Raw genomic sequence first — 22,174 nt, forward strand, 5'->3', positions numbered from 1 at the left:
GATTCTGTAATCACAGACTAACATTTTCACCCTGATGAATTTTAACTGGAAGCTCTCAGACTTCTCTTTAACATCAAGAAATAAATGTCATATTTTGTATGTATTTGAAGTAAGTATTTTATTTGTATTTGAAGTAACTTACTTCAAATATTTAAAACCTGGAATAATAAAAGTAGCTAGTAGAAAAGGACTTTCTGAAACAGAATTATATGTTAGACATGCTAAAAGAATTAGAAGAGATTCCCATGAAGTACAATGGGGGATTAATTTATATCTAGCCATTTCAGTAGAAACCAAAGAAACTTTCTCATTCTGCCTTGACCAATTTCATTTATTCCTTCCTTTTTTGCCTTAATCTCAATCCCATATATTTTAACTATCTCTCAGCATGTAATAAATTACCCCCAAATCTGGTGCTTATGGTTCTGTTGTTCTGGATCCAGCCGGGGATCAACAAGACCTATCATCCCCTTCTGGGATGATCAGGTCAGGTCACTTGAGTGGCTGCCTTCTGGTCCTGGCTGTGTGGAGGACTGGGCTCAGTGGGGTTGGCTGCAGCAAGCCAGAGCTTAACCAAGAGGAGGGACCGCACAAGGACAAGAGCTCAGGAACCAGGATTGTGGCGGCAGGAGTGTCACAAATTGTCCCCTTTCCCAGTCAGCTTCCTCTGTGTGACCACCTTCTCCTCTTCCTGATCTTGTTCCTGATATTTGGAAATTTATATGGAGTGTAAACGAATCCCACATTTGAACTAAGGTTATTTTTAAATGATACTGGGATTCCACACATTAAGAAACTCGATCTTGACGTAGTCCTGCCCAGATGCTATGAGAACAGTGACTGGATATTTAAGAATATGAAGGGTTCTCATCCACCCTCTATCATCTGTAGTTCCTTTGTGAATGAATGAAAGGCTCTAGTTAAGACTCCTTAGCTGCCACATGGCTGATTTTATGAGGACAGGAGAAAGGATTGGATGACCTTCCACAGGTTTTTCCCACTCTTGAACATATAGTAAGACAGAAACATTGAGCGTGTCCTCTGCAACATTGCTGGAGAGAGGTGGAAAGAGCATAAATTGGTTTAAGGCCTGTGAAGGACAATTTGGCCTTTTTTTTATCAGACATAAAGACATACACACCCTCTTCAACTCAGAAATTCTGTTTCAGGAATGTATAGATACTTATATAGTGACACACTTGCCAAAATACAAGGTTATTTATTATAATGTTATTTGTAATACTCTTCATTCTTTTATTTACTGAGCACCTCCTATGTAGCAGATACCGTGTTAAATACTTGTATATATCCTGTGAAAAAATTATTGAATAATCCTCTCCCTTGTGTAGTTTACATTCTTGTTGGGCTACTGCAAAAGATTGGAACAGCCTATGTAATCATTAGTAATGAGCTAGAACAATCAATTTCAAAACGAGAAATGTTCTATCTACTTATGAAGGATATTCTTAGTAGAGACTGTTAAGTGAACAAAGTAAAACAGAAGAATGTGTCTCTTACATACCTCTCATATAAAATGAAGTGGAGCAGCTTATTTGTATTTACTTATGTGATATAAAATGCTCTGGAAACACATACACAAAAGCTAAAAACAGTAAAACTTGGGTGCTAGAAGAGACTCGCAGTAATAGAGATAAGTTGAAGGGGAAACTTCTGTATAGTGAATACACATTTGTACACATAGGCACACATATAGAAAAGTTCTCTTTCAATTCATATGTGTATATTAAAGTTTTCAACTAATAAGTGTAAGTGTCGCTTATTTAAAAATTAAACAGATTTAAAAGCAGAAGTATTAGTGCATGCTCTGGGCTCAGCAGTCAGCATTAGAAGGCATGAGTGCTCCAGACTCAGAGTGCAGAGTTGAGCTGTTAAGCAAAGTGGTCATCCTGTGAAAATGTCCAATTTCCAGCCACATGTAAATGTTTAATTATTTATTAAGGTAAACATTTTAAAATTGCATTTCTTGGTTGTACTGGCTATATTTTAAGTGTTTAGTAGCCACGTGGATGGTGCCAGGATAGCCCATCTGTCCCCGTGAGGGACATGTCAGAGGATGCTGGCTGCTAAAAGACACCTTGAACAGCCCACAAGGTTCACTGCCTGTGGGCCTGAATGTGGGAGGCGAGAGAGCATGCACTCAACCCAAATGGCTGGCTGGACATGTGTAAATTCCATCTGGGTGGGTTCTCATACAGCTGGTATCTGCTCTGCTGTGGCCTCTCTTGGCCATGGGCTTTATATTCTGGTTTACAACTTGGACAAACTGCAGTTCTGTGCTTGGGAGAGGTCTGAGTATCACCCCAGTGACCTTCTCCCCTGTGTGCATATAGAACATGTGAGTGTGAGGAGATCCAGTGCCTGTGGTCACAGTGTGTGACAAGGCAAAGTGAGATTACCGCTGCATGTCCGATTTAATCTCACAAGCCCTTTAAGAGCAGTTTTCTTTGGCCTGTAGCAGAAGGCAATGGAGAGGATCAAAGCATGAGGGGAGTCTATGATTGTCAAGCCCCAGAATGTGGGTGGTCTTTAGGAGTTGGAGCACCTCCTGGTTGGACAACCAGCAAGGGGACCTCAAATGATACCTCAGCCCTACAGTTGTAAAGAGCTGCATCTGGCCAGCAGTTCTTCCTAGCAGAAAAGAGCACAGCCTGTGCCACACTGGATTCATCCTACACTGAGATCCAGTAGGAGTAGGCAGGGAAATCGTAGGTACTAATAAACAGATACTCTTTTAAGCCATGAAGTTTGTGGTAATGTGTTATACAGCTACAGAAAACTGATAGAAGCCCACAGGTCAAATCTACCTTTGCCAGCTGCTTGTGAGCTTACACTGACTGTGTGCAATGCCGTCTCACCTATGCTAGAACTGTCAGCCCGGGATTTAGCTCAGTGGTGCCTCCACCTGCCTTAAAAGTGTAAGGACTTGGGGCTGGGGATTTAGCTCAGTGGTTTCGCCACCTGCCTAGCAAGCTCAAGGACCCGAGTTCGATTCCCGGTACCAAAAAAAAAAAGTATAAGGACCTGAGTTCGATCCCTGGTACCAAAAAAAAAAAAAATTGGTGGGTTTAGAACTGAGATCCATGAGACCAAGCAGGCCCACTGCTTATTCTCCCAGTGCCTGTTCCCTGGCTAGCACTCATGCCACACTGCTCCCAAGGGCCTGTGATGTCACCTTCTACGCACTGGGGAAACTGCTTTTGGTAGCTACCAGTCACCAGTGGAATATCAGCCTAAGAAGGTCCCTCACTGCTGGCCAGCTGCCTAAGTTGAGATGGCAACACTCTGAAGAAGAGAAGAGCACTGGCACTGGGTATCACTAGGAAGAGAGTGAAACTGAGAGCCACCTGTGGTTGTCTGTCCTAGGAAAATTGGGGGGGTTGGGCAGAATGTTGCTCTTGTGTTTTATAATGTGTTACTTTTTCATCCCTTTGGCAAAATGCCTGAGAATAACAACTTAAAGGAGGAAAAGTTCATTTTGGCTCACAGTTTCAGAGGTTTCATTCTGTGGTTGGCTATTTCAATTGCTGTGAGTCTGAGGTGAGACAGAACATCATGACAGAAGACCATGATGGAGGAAAGCTCCTCACCTATGGCAGCCAGGAAACAGCAAAAGAGCTGAAAGAGGAGGATGCTACCGATGAGATATGCCTTTCAATGGAGCACCCTCAGTTATCTGCTTCTTCCAACTGGGCCCCACCTTCTAACAACCCATTCAGCTGTGTACTCATGAATGGATTAACACATTGGTAAGGTTGCACCCTCATGATCCAGCCACCTCTCTGGTCTAGGGCCCACCTCTGAACATGGCTGCATTAGAGATGAAGTCCTCAGTGCAAGAATCTTTAGGAGAATGCTTCATATTTAAACCACAACATATCAAAACCTATAACAGCATTAGTTTTGCCTCCTAGCCTGTGATCCTGCCTTATGTAAAAAAAAAAAACAAAACCTTGCCTGGGCCTGTTTTAGCCCCATAAAAACTGGGAAGAGTGTACATGTGTGAGCACTGCAGGGAACCCAAAGAAACACTCACCCTGGAGGTTCAAATGAAGTTGCTCCATGGCTCAGGGTGCCCTTAGAAAGGTGGTGGGAGGAGAAATAGCTGTGAATTAGCAGGTGTTTATAGACTCCTGGATCCCCGAGCAGCAGCAGCAGCAGCATCACTTGACCAATACATGATAGCCAGCAAAGACTCACTGAAGGCCTGGAAGGACTTTATATGTCAAAGAGAGAGTGCCCGCTCACAGTGCCTGGGAACCCAGCATGAGGACTGACAGAGCACTGACCACAGAGCAATCCTTTGTCCAAGAGTTTGGTCCCCATGCTATTGCCTGGCTCAGTCCTGCAGGCATAGGGAGAGTTCAGAGCTCCCCTTCCCACCTCCAGGCTTTGCAACTGCTCTCTACCCTGCCCATAGCTATCCTCCTCCCACTAGTGTCTTTGCCTACTCGCTTTACCCTTCAGGTTTGATGTACATTTTTGCCAGTTTCCAGACTAGGTAAGTGTCTTTTTTGTGTATTCCATAAGCATCTTCTTCCTGTTCTCTAAAGCTGTGATGTCCTGCTTTCCCTCTCCATCCTCCCTGGCAGGACTGGAAATTACTTAGAACAGAAATTAAGTCTTATTCGCTGTTGAATCCCCAGCATCTAGCCCAGCTCAAGCATTTGAAAAGCACCTAGTAAGTACTTGTTGGGTGCATGAATGAAGTCAGAGAGGAGTCAATAAAAAGCAAACCTTGAGCCAGTCCTTAAAAGATAAGTAAGAGTTCAGTGGTGAGAGCAGACCACCAACAGCAAAGCAAGGAACAATCCCGAATAATAAGATGTACAGCTGGCCCATGAGCCTTGTGAGGGGAGGTCATGTGTGTTTTATTCAAGGCCTGGTGTACTGCTTCATGGAGAGTAGCTGGATAGTAACCGTTACAGATTCATGAGTCATCTGAATGGAACTGTCCTGACTGCACCAGAGTGTGGGGGACATTTCAGAGCATTTTGGGAAATGAACCCTGCATAATTGATCCAGTGCTTCCCAGCGTTAGGATTTCTAAAAACCTAGTGAGAGGTATTCAGACTAGAATCTGTGGGAGTTTAGAACTGGGAGACTGGACTGGGGGATTACAGAGCACACTGGATGGATGCACAACACGTACCCAGTAGTGACCAGACCTCTCTTGGGTCTGGAAACCTCCCGGGGAGTCTCCAGTCAGAGATAATCCATCTTCAAAGCTCATCAGTCGATGATGAACTTTCCAAGTGCTGCCAGGTAAATGAAACTTCTAAGTCTTACTCGATTGATATTTGTCTTGAAGCTGCCACTATGGCTAATGACTTCTGGGAATGAGGAATTCTCTTCCCTGTTAATATGTCACAATGGAGAGGCAGATGAGGTCCCACTACATTTTTAAAGAACATTACAATTTTAATAATTTCTATAAATTTAAATTAAATTATAGATTTATGTTAAAATTTTGTAAAATTCAGAAGGTTCCACAACAACAGGATGGCTGGGAGAATCATTAGAATGACCCATCTGGGATGATCTACTGCATATGAAATAAGCAGTAGGCTGCAGTTATAGTCACAAGGCTTATTAAAACAGAACCTTTTTCATAACATGAAATGGTCACGGCTTTATTCCCTGCTAATTAAAGTTGAGGGGAGGGAGCCAGCTGATAAGTAGGCTGAGGTCTTTCACATGCTTCTGCAGGTCCTCATTCTCATATACACATACGCAGTGGTTGATTGGAATTCAAGACAGATCCTGAGAGTCTCCTTGAGCATGGTGTTAACAAGCCTGAAGAAAGGCCTTGCTGCGTTTCAGGCTTAAGGGTTTGGTTCTCAAGAATTATCTTGGGTCATCCTGATTTTCTCCCAGATTTGAAGAGCCAGTCACTTCTTCTGCCTTTAGTGGCCATTGACCTTGGCCAAATCACTACACCTTGGGATCTCAGTTTCCTTATCTGCAAACGAAGGATAATCGGATCTGTCTGTCCTTCTCCTAAGTATGACCTGGAGTGTTGCTCAGGAGCTGGGAAATGCTCATACAAAGCACCTGCAGACCCAAAGCCAGAATCAAGGCCTCCACATTCTTCTTCAAGCCCTGTGGTTCCCCGCACAGACCTGTGCACCTGCTGGCCCTGCTTCCCTGTCTACATTGTTTGCTGGCACCAGGCTGCACTACTCCCCTAGGCTCAAACCTTCCCTTCTTTCAAGAATCCAGTTGTGAAAAGGAAGAGCTGTAAAATAAGGAGGAGCTATACTATGAAATGCCCTGCTGATTTCAGAGATTTTTGCCAGGATGGACTGGAGAGCCTATGGTCAACACTTATGACCAGACTGACATTTCCTCCAGAGTCTAAGCTGAAAAAGAAAACCCAGAGGCAATTGAAAGGCCATATTTTGCCCAGTTGTTCCAGTAACTTCCAAGTGTATTTTTTTAGCCAGAGCTCAGACTGAAACTTTATTATAGGTCATACCTGAATCATACCTTCCTCAAGAGTGTCTAAAATAAAGTAGTATGTAGCTGTACAGTCTTTTAGAGCTTTAGCTTAGAAGTCTAAATCAAATACTGCATCTGGGAAAAAAAAGAAAATAAAATAGACTGAATTCTTGCTGAAATACCCTGAGGAGTATATTTTGACTTTCAGAACTCATTAACACAGCCAGTAGACCATATTAGCCTATGTTTTAGTTCGAAAGATTAATAATGTTATGTTTTGAGATGGTTTTGGAATTTTTGAAGATTGGCCCGTGTGTAGATCAGGGTTTGGGGAAGGAACCTCCCAGACTAACGCTTAACTGGGGATGTGCCAGGAGGATGCCCTCTCCTGTCTGAAATGTTACTTCCAGAAGCCCCCTAAATCAGCCTCTTCCTGGCTGAGGAGCACCATAGGAAGATCCCTTGATCTGACAACAGACCAACCCCAGAGGAGCTTGGCCATGGTCTGTTCCAAAGATTTCTTCTCATCCTCTACTAGTGTGTGCCACTGGCCTGTTTCCTGGGGAATACTGTCAGTGAACTGCATTGCAGACAATAGAAAATGACTGTGGCCATTGTAGCAAATGAACCCATCAACTCTCAGTCTCAGAAATGGACAGACAACAAAGACTGTCTTACAGCCGCCAGGCTGCCCCCTGAGCTCTCTTTTGAAAATGCTCCATGACAGCAGCTGCACAATCTGGAAGTCTCTTGCCCCAAGCTCCCTTGGTTCCACCAAGCTCCCATGGCAGCTCCATTAGCTCTAGCTGTGAAGTGTCTATTTCATAGTATCATGGGATACTATGGGATATCACCTTCCATGCTGGGTCAGCCATAGAACCAGGCTCCAGGGTATTTCTTCTGAAGGAGATCTGGGTGTCCTTTGGGAAGGGAAAGGGCCAGTACCCACCACAGAGCAGGAAGGTAGTGGGCATTAGTGGAGCTCTGTGGGCCTCTGTAGAAGGGTGGCTGATCTCACTTTCCCCAGGCTCCTATCAAACTTTAACTGTAGAGTGTCCAGGCACAGTGGTTACTACAGAAGCAATATCAGACCTGGGAGTCACAGCCTTTGTGGCCCAGCAACCAGGATACTCAGGGTAGAGTCCTCACCCCACGGTAGACAGTGGCCTTGGCAGAGGGGCTCTGTACACAGCAGCCTGATGTGTCAGGTCAGCGTCAGAAGCTGGGAGATCTGGCTTTGAGTCCTGGCTCCTGTGCTTGTACACCCATGACTTTCAGGTACATCTTACGCTTCCAGAACTGTTTTTCTATTGATAAGATGGAAATAACAACAGCCCCTTCCTTGCTGAGTTGCTGTGGGCATTTAATAAGATATACCTTTAAAACTTCATCAGCAGTGGGCTTACCATAGGAGCCACAAGATGGTTAGTAGTCAGATGTATATGCATATGGAAGGCAGTCTTGGGGTCCTGGCAGGAAAGGGTTTAAAGAAGGAAAGGCTGCTTTTGAAAAGAAGAGATTGGGGGCCCCAGGGTCTGTCTCTGACAGTCACACGTCCCTCCTCCTGCCTGTTTCATTTGTCTTCTACTTCAGAAGTAGATTTTGACTTCATTTGTCTTGGGGGGATTTTTTAAAATCATAAGCCAGAGTCACACTTTTGGAAGAGACCCAAGGGTCTGGCTCTAAGAGTTTCTGTCCCCCACCCCACCCCACATTGTCCTTTTGTAGGTGACTTTCCCAAACAACACGTATGCTTGAAACCTGTCTGAGAAAGGCATTTCCTGACATCAAGGTGCTCCATGTCAGGACTGAAATATGCTTTAAAGATTAGCTATCTAAATTTGATTTTCTGAAAGCATTGATAAGAAAACACCTTATTTATACTTCAGTGTTGGTCCAAGTAGCAGAAAGTAAATAACCTAGATAAATATCTGATATATTTCTTATTATTCTTAGGTCCCATTTGCCAGCTTGTAAACAAATAAATTGCAGGTATTCATCTCTCCTGTTGTCATGCTCTCCTCTGTCACTCCTCTACCTTTTCTCTTCTCCCCTTTCCCAGTGCTTCCTCTCTTTCCCTCAGATACCCTGTCTTTTCTTGTCTCTGCTTCCTTTCTCAGTCCTCTTCCCTTGACTGCATCACTTGCTCTTGGACAGATGCCCCCAGACCCTGCTGATACTGCCCTCTGTCCTGTTTCCTGGTTTGAAATCTTGCTGCAAGAGGATTTGGTCTGACCTGAGCTTCCTCTTCCAGCCCCCTCAGGGTGTAGTCAGTCACTGTGCTGAGTGCCTGAACCAGCCTTTAAGGAGGCAGAGAGACGTAGGTGTCACCACACCCACCACCTGACTGCTGGGTTGGGAGCAGAAGTTGCAGGTTTTCTGTGGTCCCTGACAGGCCACAGAGATTTAAATATGCCTGCTTTATTTCTTTTTATAATGGAGATGTTCTGGGAAAGTCAGACACAGCTATTGGGTATTGGATTTTACAAATCTTTTTCCTCCTTATCCTTCTGACCCTGATAAGTCACTTAAACTCCTAATGTCCTTCAATTTTTGCAGTTCTCATCAATAAAATGTGCTGCCCTGAGGATGCAGTTCAGTTTCTGGACTTCTCCCATGCTGGAGATGCGGGGTCTGGGGGTGGGGGTGCGGGGCAGTGTCCGGATCCATAAAAGAGAGAGCATTGACAGAAGAGCTTTTAATTTCTCCCTTCAGCCACAAATGCTGTGGGAAGCATCATGAATTCAAGCCGTAAAAAAATGATTGATGTAAACATGTGTGCTAAGTATTTTATATGTATATTTCAAATATGTATACTAGCCGAGAGCTAATACATTGGCTGATCTCATATTGAGCCTCAAACCCAAAAGCAGAAGGAACTTCATTATTAGAAGGGTAGTTATAAACTTGCCTCACCAGACCCACATGAAAAGTGTCATGACTGAAGCAGAGCTCAGACAGAAGGATCACACCAGTCACCATCATATACGTGTCCCTCCATCCAGTGATCAGTTGGTATGTGCACACGTGAAATACCACATGGCAGGGTTACTGAGCAAACCCCAGCTACACACTCACATACACACTGTGGAAAAATCTCACAAACATGGTATTACCTAGTGGAAGCCAGACACAAAATAGAGACTGCGACAGCATGAAGCTTCTGAGGTACTGCTAGAAGTCCAGGTGTATGACCTTCATAGCAAGGTGATTGATGGAAGGCAGATGATTATCATGATTATCATCCCTAGTTGATGATCACATAGGTACATTCATGATGTGAAAATTGCTTTGGCACTGCATTTGGAACGTATGCTGTTTTCTGTGCATTTGTTTTAACTTAAAATCATCAGAGCTTCTTGGCACCTTTGCAGTGTTCCAGCAATGATGGGGAACTGTAAAGAGCAAGTCATTGTTGTGACATCAGGAGCCTCTTCTGCCTCCGCCCTAGCCCAGTCCCTTGGTGTTATTGTTTACTAGAATTGGCTCAGCCTCCTCCAAGTGTATGGCTTTGGGTGCAGCCACAAAGGTCACACCTTGTCTTATAGACTTGAGGTCAGTACACAGAACACTTACCAGTCAGATACTTTCTTTGCCCCAAGGAAGCAGTCTCTGTAAAGGAAACCAAGCTTCTTGATATTCTTGCTAGGCAGAGATTGTTTTGCAAAAGAAAACTCTTCTGTAATGCTTAAAAGTGGCCAAATTAGATCTTTGTGTCCAGGGTTTCATCAAGGCATGCTAATGAGTTTCCTTAAAGAAGAAAGCTTTACTACAGCTGATTTATTGTTCTCTTTTAATGGCCATGCTCAGGCAAGGAAGGTGTCTTCAGTATTTCCTCCTTTTATTTATATTTTTAACTTCTCATTATACCTTTCAGGCTTTATTGGCCCTTTAAAAGGTCCTTACTGTGGGAACCAACTATCACAAATGTTGATCCAACATCTGCTCCCAGATTTAAACTGCCTCATAGTCTATCACAGTTCATCTTGAGGCGATTTTGTTGGAAACAGTAGTCTGCACATTAATGGTGCTCGTGGGGTTCCTGAAGCAGGAGCCAAAAAGACAACGCCTGTGCAGAACCCCCCTCCATCCTGCACTCAGCTGTGGAAGTCACAGCTCCATGCACAAGTGGGCAAGCTTCTCATCTTCCTTGTCCTACATCACCTCTCTCTGCTCCAGCAGAGACAATCCAGGGTACGTGTTCATTTCATCAAGGGCTTGACTGCTCAGGTACTGTGACAGTATTTGCTAGTAACCATGTATGATGGAATTCAGGTCTTTCTAGAGCTGACATCTTCAGGGTTCCCTGCCTTGGAGTATTGAAATGACAGTTTCCTTTTGCTCTCTGGTGCAAGTAAGTGCTAGGGTTAAGATCTACACTGGTCAGCAATTGGCTTTGATACTTTCTTACCTGTACCTGATTCCACTTTCAGGATCCTTTCTAGAGAGGCTACTGCAGAATAGCAAGTTAGAGATCTTAAGCCAGGAAAGCAGGCCTGAGTTAACAACTCTCCTCTTTTCTCATGATTACTAGCCTTTCTCTATAACCGCTTCCTCATAAAATGATTACAGTGTGTAATTCTAGGCAGACTTTGAGGACCATGTAAAATTAGGTGTCTTAGGAAATTTCTGGGAGTGATGCAAATATGTGTCATTGTAGTTTGGTGGTGGTTCCACATGGTTTAACACTCATCAGATTATACATTCAGAGAATGTGCAGTTTAAGGCCTATTTAAGACCTAGAGTGTAGGTCAGCATTAGAGCACTTGTCTGGCATGCGAGAGGCCCTGGGGTTGATCCTCAGCACTAAAAAATAAAGAACATGTTTATTGTGCATCTGTTTTACTTATATTAGATCTTTAGAAACTGTAAGTTATATAAATGTTATTAATAGTAATCCTTGCTACTTTTTGAAGGAAAGTAGCCATCAAACTCTCCTACACCAAGCGACTTTGTTCAGAAGGACATTTCAGGTCGTCAGTGGGTAGAGGTAGTTGACTCTACTCCCCTAGGGAAGGTTTCTAAGCTGGGCATGATTGACATTTGAGGCCAGATAATTCCTTGTGCTTCGGGCTGCTCTGTATGTTGCAGGATGTTGGTTGGACTTACTCTACACACACACACACACACACACACACACACAGTGTGGCAGTCAATATGTCTCCAAACAGTGCCTAATTTCCCCTGTGGGCAGAATCACCCTTGATTGGAGAACACCATTAGGCCAGGTTTCTTGAACAAAATTTTTTGTTAGTCACAATTCAGAATTATTATGTTTAATTTCTGAGTTGGTACCAAATGATTAATATTTTTTAAATGAACTGAGACAGTAATGAGGTTTTGGTCTGACCCCTTCCCTATGCTCCATTTTCTGTCATGGAGGAGATGCGCCTGCTCTAAACTGTGCACGGTATACTCCTGTGTCCCCTTCCTTTACTGCATCCCTCCAGCATTGGGACTGATTTCACACACACACACCTATCTCAGAGCCTAATCTTACACCCACTTTGCTTCTCGGTGCCATAAAAGGCAGAGGAGGAGAACGCTGTGGCAGGTGCCTGTGGGGAGGAGGGAGCAAGGATCCAGTGCAGTTCACCTAGAGAGAACTCAAACTCCTTTTTGCCCATGATTGTAGGATTTCCAAAATGATCTCTCAGTGTACGGAGCTGATCCTCCCTCTCCCATTTCTTTCCCATTGTTTTCTAAGAGTCAGACCAGACCCTGACTAAACAATTTTAAAGTGCCAGTGATTGGCATGTTTAGCGCTGCACAAATGGGCAGCCTTTTCTCTCTCTTTTAATCGTCATTCTATTTAATGAGTCATTTGAGGAGAGAGGAAATGACTTTTTAAGACCGGGACTAGTGACACTGTAGCTGCAAAGCCAGTCCCTTATGGTAGACATGAGGTGGCCTTGCCATGAACCAGGGCCCTGTGCCAAAGAGATTCTGCTGTGGAGATGGATGTGAGGGCTCTGTGCTCACCAGTGGCCTGATGGTGCTAAGGTGCTCGAGGACGTTCTTGCGACACCAGGCTTCCTCTAACGCAACCTCTCTGGTCTTGTTTATGAAATGAAGACATCCATCCAGGTCTCCCGGGGTGAGTTGTTTCCCCGCACTTTTTCTCCTCGACTCTACCCAGAAATACACCTTGACCGTGTTCCTTGCTCTTGTCTCCTCCTCAGAAATACCTCAGGGACTTTTTCAGTGTGATGCTGCAGTCGGCGACATCTCCCCTGCACATCAGCAAAGTGGGGCTGACCCTTTCGAAACACACCATCTGTGAGTTCTCACCATTCTTCAAGAAAGGAGTCTTTGACTACAGCAGCTATGGAACAGGGTAGAGCTGGGATGACAGGAGCCATCGACGCAGTGCCTTCTCATGGAAGCAGCTCTGATGCAGGAGCAGCAGCCGGGACACCTTGAATCATTCTATCCAGTGCCTGAGTCTGGCGGTGCCCTGACAGGCGGGCCGTGCCCCACTGCATGTGAACGTGGCCTTCCATCATGTTTCCTCCTGTCACGAGAGTCCCTCCAGATGCAGGAGGGAGGGGCCTGCTAGGCTCCAGCCCTATGCTGAGCAACCTGGGCCCCCAGAGCAGGTAGCTGGCCAGACCACCCCTAAGTGACTTTCATCCGGTTTCCTCCACCAAAATAGACTTTCCTTTTTTATATCCCTTCCATATGGCCGGCTGTATTCCAAGAGAAGCATTTTAAATTATGATTTTTTTCTTCTTATTTGGATCAGAACTTTTGTATAATACCGAAACACTGATGTTTACACAGAATTTCATATTCTGCAAAAGGGATTGTTGGTCCAATCATGACTAGAGTCTTCCATGCCTGACAAATTGGATGTAGGTGACATCGCTACACATAGGACATTGAATAGCCTTGAATACACAAGGACATATTCCCAAACCTCAGAGGCTGCTGTGCATTCTTAAGCTTTTTCTGCTAAGCACAAAACAAGTGCAAAACTGGATGCATATTTTTATGTTTTTGGTACCGGGATTGAACTCAGGACCTTGCACTTGTGAGGCAGGCGGTGGAACCACTGAGCTACTAAATCCCCGGCCCTTGTATGGATATTTTAAAATATTATTTTCTTTACATTTTTGTTACAGAATCTACTGGATCTTAAGCTAAAATAGTAGAATTTACAGTTGTTTATTAATCCTTAAATTACTCAGGACTTAATGTAGCATCACACATCTATGTACAGTCAAGCTGCTTTGTTTTACTAAGAAAAATGTGAGTAAAAAATACCTATGATATATATTGAAATGTATATAATTCTACCTATAGATTTATATATGTACACACTCTTGTACAGTAGTCGTATGGAACTATATAATCACACCAAATTTATTAAACATATTTGCTTTTTTAAAATTTAAATTGAGCTGCTATCAATATTAAATGAAGTAATAGAATCTACCCTGTAGCTCAGTTTAAGTTTGTAACCCGATTGCTCCTACTGGTCTGTTTAAAAATTGATCTGCTGTGCTTGGAAAAATACATAATGTATAATTTAGCATTTGTGTTACAGAAGATGCAGTTACAGTAATGAATGAAGTCACAAATGAATGGTTAACAGAACATGCTTGGTTCAGTCTTTCAGAACATGCCTGCACAGCAGAGCTCTCCAACCTCAGAAATGTTTAAAGATGCAATTATCCCTATAAGGAGGAAATTATTATTGCACTAATTAAATATCATAGTTTAGCATGAAAAAAAAGAGGACTTTTTTTCCTTGCTCCAAAAAGACTTGCTTCTGTCTCCACTTGGTGATTACAGACATAGGTGGAAGAATAATTACTACCAAGAATTTAAAACTACAGATTAGAGGATAAAAGCTGGGAGATAATAGTTAACCATAGTTGTTTGTTTAAAAGGAGTCCAGGCACTAAAGACTGTCCCTCATTTGCTGAGTAAATGTTTTTCTCACTGGCAGATAACCTGTCTCTGCCCTTTTGAATGTATATGAGAGACTGGGCTCATAGCAAGCATTAGGCTAAAATCCCACAGGACACTCGGCAAGAAAAAATGGGCTTGAATCTATAAAAAGTATAATCAAAAGATCCTTCTATTCCAATCCCCACCTTAAGTAATTACAGCCAGGTTCGAACCTCAAGGACTAGCTGGCTCTGGTGACAGCTAACTATGACGTAAGTGAGACAGTTCACCTCTGTAGGCCTTGGTCTCCCTGCCTGAAGTGAAGCCATAGTGTGGGTGACCCCCAGGTCTGTGCTGCCCATGTGACAGAGGAAGAATAAATTTTGTCAGTAGGACTATAATGTTCCTCTTTCATACCTGTGAAATGCATACTTCTGGTCCATCTTACAGGTAGCTGAAGCCGATTAACGTGTGAAGGAAAGTTGAAAAGCAAACGATAAGTCACATCTAAACAAAAAATGGAATTCTTTTCTAGAATAAAGATAAATAACAGTTATGACAACATTGAAACTTCATTGATTTGGACTAACTTAAAGGAGTAAAAGAAAGTTAGCAAGTGTGTTATTACTGTACTTTCAAGTGCCTCAAATACCAAAATAATACCATGCTGAGCACCTCAGGGAATTCGGATTGACAAACTGTGATGGTTAATCTTGATTGTCAACTTGATTGGCTTGAAAATCACATAGGAGGCCCTGCAATTTAGCTCAGGGGTTTCGCTGCCTGCTGTGCAAGCCCAAGAACCTGAGTTCGATCCCCGGTACCAAAAAAAAAAAAAAGAAAGAAAATCACATAGGAGATTAAAGCACACTTCTGAATATTTCTGGGTCACTCATGGGAGCTTGACTGGTTACTCCATCTGGCCCCTGACTCCTCCTTCTCTGGCTCTCTTCCCCTGTGCTCTGCTTCCTAGCCACCATGCCCTTCCACCATGTGCTTCCACCATAATGTTCCTACCTTGAAGCCAGCTGACCATGGACTGAATTACCTGAAACCACAAACCAAATTAAACTTCTCCTCTCAGTTGTGTCATGTGTTTTATCCCAACAGCACAAAAGCTGATTCACACATAAGCTATCACCATAAACTTCTGTATTCAGCTGGACAAATCTAAGGACCTTAAACAGAATTCTTTCAAGTAGTTTTACCATTCCTATGTCTTGTTTATTAAATAAACAGGTAATATACAAATCTTGTTTAAAATCAAATAATTTAGTAACCTTTGGTCCTGTTCCCAATCAGACCTTTCTATTTCTGAATTAGATTCATATTCATCCCTTTGATTAATTTAAGAAGGTAATAGGGAGTAACCAAGTCTTTGTGGCTCACAAATGACGGACATGTAAGGGTCTCAGGTCCATGATGTACAGATGCTTTAAAGATACATGAACAGAATGCCTGCTCCCAAGTTTATTTCAATTCACATTTTGATGCAAATTGTTATTTTATGCAAATAAAAGCAAATTCGGGACAATTGGGTCTCTGACCTACCCATTCAGAGCTCTAGATGGCACATGCACCAAGTCTGGTAGAACACATGCCCAGAGGGGGAGGCCCACTCCAAGGGGCCACTGTACAGCTGTAGTTCCCAGCCTTCGCGGGTGGGGGCACTGGTGTTCTGGGTGACCCTGTTCCCGCAGTGAGCTGTGTGAGATGGAGAACAGAGTAGCGTTCCACTGTGATGGTGCCTTCTCAGGACTCATGTTCTGAGATTGCCAGGAGGCGAGCCTCATCCCCTCAGAGACATGCGCATAGCAGTTTAAGCCTAACAAGTGAGGGTGCTCAGGTACACCGGCTTCTAGCAGTGCTAAGTAGGTTTTCAAATGCAGTCTCCCGTACAGATGTTTAAAGCATTGCTTAGAGCGTGTGTGCAAGTGCATCCTCCTTCAACAACAGGCGCCTTCCACATGCAAGAAGATGGCTTGGTTATTTATTGTCTTACTTTTTTTCTTGTCTCTGTTGAGGCTGCTTTTGCTGATAATTCATTAGATAGAATATGATTCTGTGGTACAATATTTCCATGTTGTAAAACTACCTGCCATTATAAGTCTCCAATACATCCTACTTGAGATTGCTCCTAGAGTGCTGACCCCAGGATTTAAGAGGGGTGATGTTGCCGGTGGCCAGGTTGTTACCTCCAGAATGATTGCTCAGCAGCCCAGCAGAACCCTGCTAAAGTTTAAAATGGTGGGATGGACAGAAAGGCAGTTGGCTGAATTAGGATTCCAGGCTGAGTTCATCCTGTTTGCCTGCAGGAAGCCCTGCCCTGCACTTCTGCTTGAGACTCTGCTGCCAGCTTTGGTATAGCTCCCAAGGCCGTCCATGTGTCCCCAGAGGGCTCAGCTCTCCTCCCTCTGTCCCCTGTAAAGTGACTAAATACAAAATGCACTTCCTTTGACTATGCTTATTTTGTATCTCTTTATTTATTAATGGAATAATGAGTTCCTTCCAAGAATTACCTCTCCAGACACTTCTGTGGAAATTTGAGGTTCTTCAACTTGCTTTTGCATCTTCTCCATTACTGGAAACCAGCACCTTCCACATTCAGAGAGGCAAGTGGTTGTGTTTGCAGAAAGATGCACTGGCTTGCTCTCTCTCATTAAACATGGATAGAGGAAAGCACACCAGATACAGAATGGAAAAATGCATAAAAGAAAATGCAAAAAGCCCCCCAGAGTCCACTTCTGAGACTCTTTGGTAACATTAAGTGGGCCGCTGGAAAGAGGAAAACCTTTCTCTGGACTTTAAATCTGGAAAACGCATCCATGAAATGTACAGTTGAATGACCCCAGCCACTTGAAAACAGAATTATTTCCCTCAATTTATCAGGAATCCTTATGCACAGTTAATATTTGCAGCAGTGTTTGTTTTTCCAGTAGCATATAGAGTTGTGCCTGAGAGAGGCTTGCTGAAGAACAGCCTGAGGTTTGCTATTCCTGAGACTCCATCATCCCGTAGCACCTTGCTGCAGGAAGGCTGCCCGGAGCGGGGGTGGGGGTGGTGGGGGGTGGGGGTGGATACCAGAGAAGTGGGCTGCAGCTGCTCTTCAAAGCTGCCAGGATTCTTCAGAGAGAAGAATCCCAGTGAACAAGAATACCAGTTCGTGGTGATTAAGAGTTTCTTTGTTGTTGTTGTTTAATTTGCACTTTGGTTGATGTCTAAACTCTTGTTAGCTCTTCTTCTAAAATCAGAAGCTAGAATCCATGGAAAAGGAGAGGGTGGCCTGCTGTCCTAAATGATTTGGCTCGTGTTTTCTGCATGGTTTCAATGAATATAATAAGAACTGATCCACAGAGGGTGCGAGACTTCTCTTGCAAAGTAATTAAAATCTTGGCTATTTATCATTTACAAGTGAATGAGGAAGGTCACATTTAGATTTTCAAAGCATTTTCAGTCCTTTCTGATAATCGTGTCCCAGTCTAAGGACACAGCTCTCCCTGGGTGGCTTGGGCATGGAGTATTCCTGGGACACCTCATCCAGAGCTCAGTTTGAGATATATCCAGCACATGTGCAGCTCCAGTGGAAAAACTCTGGTGCCCGCCAGTGGCCCCAGCCACACACCACAGGCCTGGTTCCCATCAAGAGCCCTACTTTGTTGTTAATGGCAGAGCTAGGGACAGAGAAGAGCAATATTGAAGTATTTGAAGTATTTGAAGTTGGCCTTAGAAATTAAGTATGGATGGCCCTTGCCCCACTTGAAGTCACCCATATGAATTTGTGTCACAGCCACCTCCCCTGCCTCCTCCTGCTGTAAGGTGAAGGGTCAGACCAGACTCTGGCCATTGTTGTGGCTCTATTCCCACTGCTTGGTGTCAGAGACCTCACTGAGAGAGAGTGTGGCAGAGAATGGCTGGCCAGAGAGCTGGCTGTGTTCTCCTTAGTCCTTGCTGTTAGGAGCTGAATGCCCGTCTTTAGTATCCAACAACCACATCCAGTCATTTGATCCCTTTGCATGAGATGTGTATTTTCCATGTCCTGACAGAGCCAAGTACCAGGCACATAGTGATAAATAGGATGCCACAGGTCCTCTGTTGGCAGAGCACATTGCACTCAGCCTACTCAATAACAGAACAATTAGATGACTACAACTTGTGACCATTATCTGACAGGAAAGTTGAAGGCACTAGGAGAGCTTATTCTAGAGAAGCTAGAGCTTCCCTGGCAGGTGCCATCAAAGCTGAAGCCTGAAAGGTGAATGCTGGGCTGGCGGGTGGAGTGTCCCACATGGAGGAAAGACCTGACTGTTACTGCCAAGGTCACCTACATGAAGAGACTGTGAGGGGCTAGAGAGGGAGGGAGAGGCAGATAAAGGCCCCCTGAGAGGTGGTGATTGCCATTCTGTGGCAGTGACCATGTTTTCCCACTGACCACCTCCATTTCAGAAGTGTGTCCCTGAGGGAGGCAGACCAGAGCATGCGACAACCAGGGCTCGTGCTTTACAATCACATGCAATCCTTCCTAATCACATAGGGAGGGGAGCAGGGCTTAGATGCTTAGATGTCCTTAGGACTTAGATGTCCTGTGCTGTCTGCAAGTTGACTGTTCAGCTCCTATACTTGGATCCTGGTTGTGTTTGGGCTTCCAAAGTTTCAGAAGCTCTTGCCATTACTAGCCTTGGTCTTCTGGACCCTGTGATGTCCAGCTTCAGGTGTCTAATTTGTGTAATGTGGTAACCAGCAGCCATGTAAAAGGCCTGTGTTGGGTTCCTACCCAGTCCTTGCTTTATGAGCAGAAAAAATAAGTGTCCCCATGCAGACAAAACAGTCTTGGAGCTCTGCCAAGTTGTGGGCTCCGTGCATGACTTAGTAATCCACAATCCTACAGGGGCATCATGTCTTCTGTAAGCCGATTCCCCTGGTACCAAATCACCTGGCCCTGACACCTTATGAGCCTGAATATCATCATCATCACAATTTCCCGAAAACTAAATTAAAAGACTGCTTTGTTTTTAGCTTATATAGCATTGCCTATAAATTAATATGATTTGCATGTGTAGGGTCATCAGAAACAAAATGCTCAACTCATTTTGGGGTTAGAGAAAAGGCTCCACTGCAATAGACACAAAAAGCCTCTTAGCCACTCTGAGAATGTGGTTCAGTGAACTGTGTCCATTTCTGCTGATCATGTCGCTCATAGGCCAGCAGCCTCCCTGAGTCTCCAAAACATCTCAAAATGGAGCAGTTCTATAAATTCAGTGCTGTCCGTCAAAGGGTCTATTGTGTTCACACGTAAATTCACCAGACCATTTAGTGAACTAACTTTTCTTCTTGATGCAAGCAGGAAAAGTCATTGTTGGCCCCCATCAATGATAGCTTCACTAAGAGGGGATGGACCACCACTGGCTATGGCTGCTCCAGGGACAGTGTCCCATAAAAGCAGGATGCCCCAGGGGCCAGGACAGATGTCAGATGGGCAGGAGCAGGAGGCTGGAAGGTGGCCTGTAGTAGCCCCCGTGTTTCCCAAACAGCCAAGCCCATGCACCTTCCCTTAAATGCTGGGGACACTTGCACCTGCTCTTGCTCAAAATCCTTCTCAGCATCAGGAAGGGCACATGTATGATGGAGGTGGGGACCAGGCCTTCAAAAGCAGTCTGAGTAGCTCTGACCCTAATGCAAAGCAGAAGCCAGAGGCAGGAGGAGTGCCAGAAGGGCTCGTTTTGACATCAGGCGAAGTGCAACCCACCTCCATACACCGTCTTTCACACGTGGGCTGTGACCAGTCATGCGCTGGGCAGGTATCCTGACCAGCAGCCTCAAGGATCCACAGGGGTGGCAGGTGCCCTGTTTCCCAGAAAACTGCAGCTATTCTCCCACCAGGGGCCACGTCTGTTTTCACATCCTCTCTGCTCAGAAGCAAAATCGCCAACTCTTTCAGCAAACCTCATGGTAAAGCATCCATCACTGCAGATGGGAGTGAGCAGCATCCACATTAACCCCAGGTTATGCAGCCTTAAGGTGCTTTCCATACCTCCAAGGGAGTCTGTGTTGTTCAGAGCTACCAGGACAGGGACAGCAGCATTTCTTGCATTTTTTTCCTGTGTCTGGGGCTGGGAAGAAGTTACATCGCTTGTACTATCTAGTGGGACATCCTCCGAGCTCACGTGAAACCACAGATTGTGAGCAGGGCAACACGTGCTGTACCTGGCTGGAAATGAGAGAGTTTCTAAGTAGAAATGATCTTGGAAACAATCTGAACCCAGAATCCATTCAGGAGCCAGAGTACAAAGGTAAAAAGAGAAGATGCAGCCCACCAGAGGGAAGTCAGATTGCACCCGGAAAATGTACTCACAGGCACCAGGCCACACTTGTCACATCTGTAGGCTGCACCTTGCCCATGGTCATCGTTCACAATCTCTGATGTAAAACCATCTGCTGGTCTACTAAAGGTAGAACAGCTTGAAGAAGGTTATGACTCACCCAAGTGACAGAGCTAATTGGGACTTGGAGTCTCAATGTCTTATGTTGACTCCAGACCTTGTGCCACCACCTGGATTAAAGGAAAATGCTGCATATGTCAGTCCTGGGGAGAAATAACATCAACTCTTTTCATAAAAAAAGGATTTAAAGTAATTACAATTAGCTGAAAAGGAAAATGTTGAAAAGATGTCACAAAGACAATAACTACCAGAAGCAGCTTTCTCCCTGAGAGCTAGGGGAACATGAGAAGGTTGGAATCACTAAGCCATGGAAACATGGGGGGAAAGCTCCCATTGTGCTGCCACCAGACCTCACAGAGAAGGGGACACCATCCACCAGCACTGGTGTCTCATGAGGTAGAAGAGGGTCCTGTGGGGCTGTGGCCCCAGCCTCAAGGGAAGGATTGCTACATCACTGAAAATTAGTAAAGGTTGTTGGCAAATGCTGGGAAAACTGCAACCTGGATCCAGTTGCTTTCCTGGTAGTTGTTGCAGCCAACATGGGGAAGAAGTGAGGCTGAGATGATGCTGACAACAATAGCAAGTCATCTTATTGGGAAAAGGAAATGGACAGGAAGTATTGCTGAACCAATGCTCACAGGAACAGGAAACAAACCAGGGCAAATCCTCTCTCCAGCCCTGGGGTCTCCCTCTAGTGCCCTGTCTTGGCAAAGTCTTCCAGGGAGCAGCTGGCAAAGCAGAATGCAGATTTACAGGTTCCAGCCCTAGCATCCTAGGAGCAGAGCAGAAAAAGCTTGGCTTAGAGCTAGGAACGAAATGCTTACTAATAGACATTCTGAGCTTTTGATTCAGCTGAATCCTGGACCTAACATTCATCAGTTATCAGTTGACTCCAAGACTGATCTGCAATCAAAATGAGGGTTGGCTCCAATTCTCACCACAACATGACAACAGTAGGCATCCTTAGTTTACTATCTATGCCAACTGCTGAACCCCAGACACTATGGCCTGGGAATTAGTCTACACAGTCTATGCTCTTTGGGAATTTACACTGCAGAGGTAAAGTTTGTCCCAAACCTTTAGCAATGACTCAGAATAGGTACTATTTTCTGGAAGAAGCAGCCATGGCCACAGGCTGCCTGACCAGGACAATCCCATCCATGTGGGAAGTCAAGATTCTCTTTCCTCACAAGACTTTAGCACAGGCTACTTTTCCTGAATAGTATGAAGTTTTCAGAGACTGCTTTGAAAAGACAAGGAAGTAAAATATCCAGGACACCTATTTCTGGTGTATAATGATGGTCGAGGTTTTTTCCTTTCTTCCCTTAGTGACCAAGGAAGTTGCTTTGGTGACTAAGAAAATAGATGTGGGAGGATTTGTT

The 22,174-nt window shown here is 44.4% G+C and overlaps 1 protein-coding gene across 8 annotated transcripts in view; it reads left to right on the top strand.

Annotated features, from left to right (window-relative positions):
- Positions 1–22,174, top strand: part of LOC101707293 (kinesin-like protein KIF16B) — a 333,418-nt gene that overhangs the window by 272,680 nt on the left and 38,564 nt on the right. For 6 of the 8 annotated variants that reach the window (XM_087189047.1, XM_021255090.2, XM_013070742.3 and 3 more), the window contains one exon: positions 12,642–15,438. The exons of the other annotated variants lie outside the window; for them this stretch is intronic. In XM_087189047.1, coding sequence (XP_087045173.1) covers positions 12,642–12,669 — 28 coding nt within the window. In that variant the 3' untranslated portion in view covers positions 12,670–15,438. Of the gene's footprint in view, positions 1–12,641; positions 15,439–22,174 lie in introns of those variants that run through there. 8 annotated transcript variants of the gene reach the window in all.

Source organism: Heterocephalus glaber, unplaced genomic scaffold (genome assembly GCF_053883595.1).
Source record: "Heterocephalus glaber isolate CG9 unplaced genomic scaffold, H.glaber_assembly_v1.0 deba00001532, whole genome shotgun sequence".
Classification (NCBI taxonomy): domain Eukaryota; kingdom Metazoa; phylum Chordata; class Mammalia; order Rodentia; family Bathyergidae; genus Heterocephalus; species Heterocephalus glaber.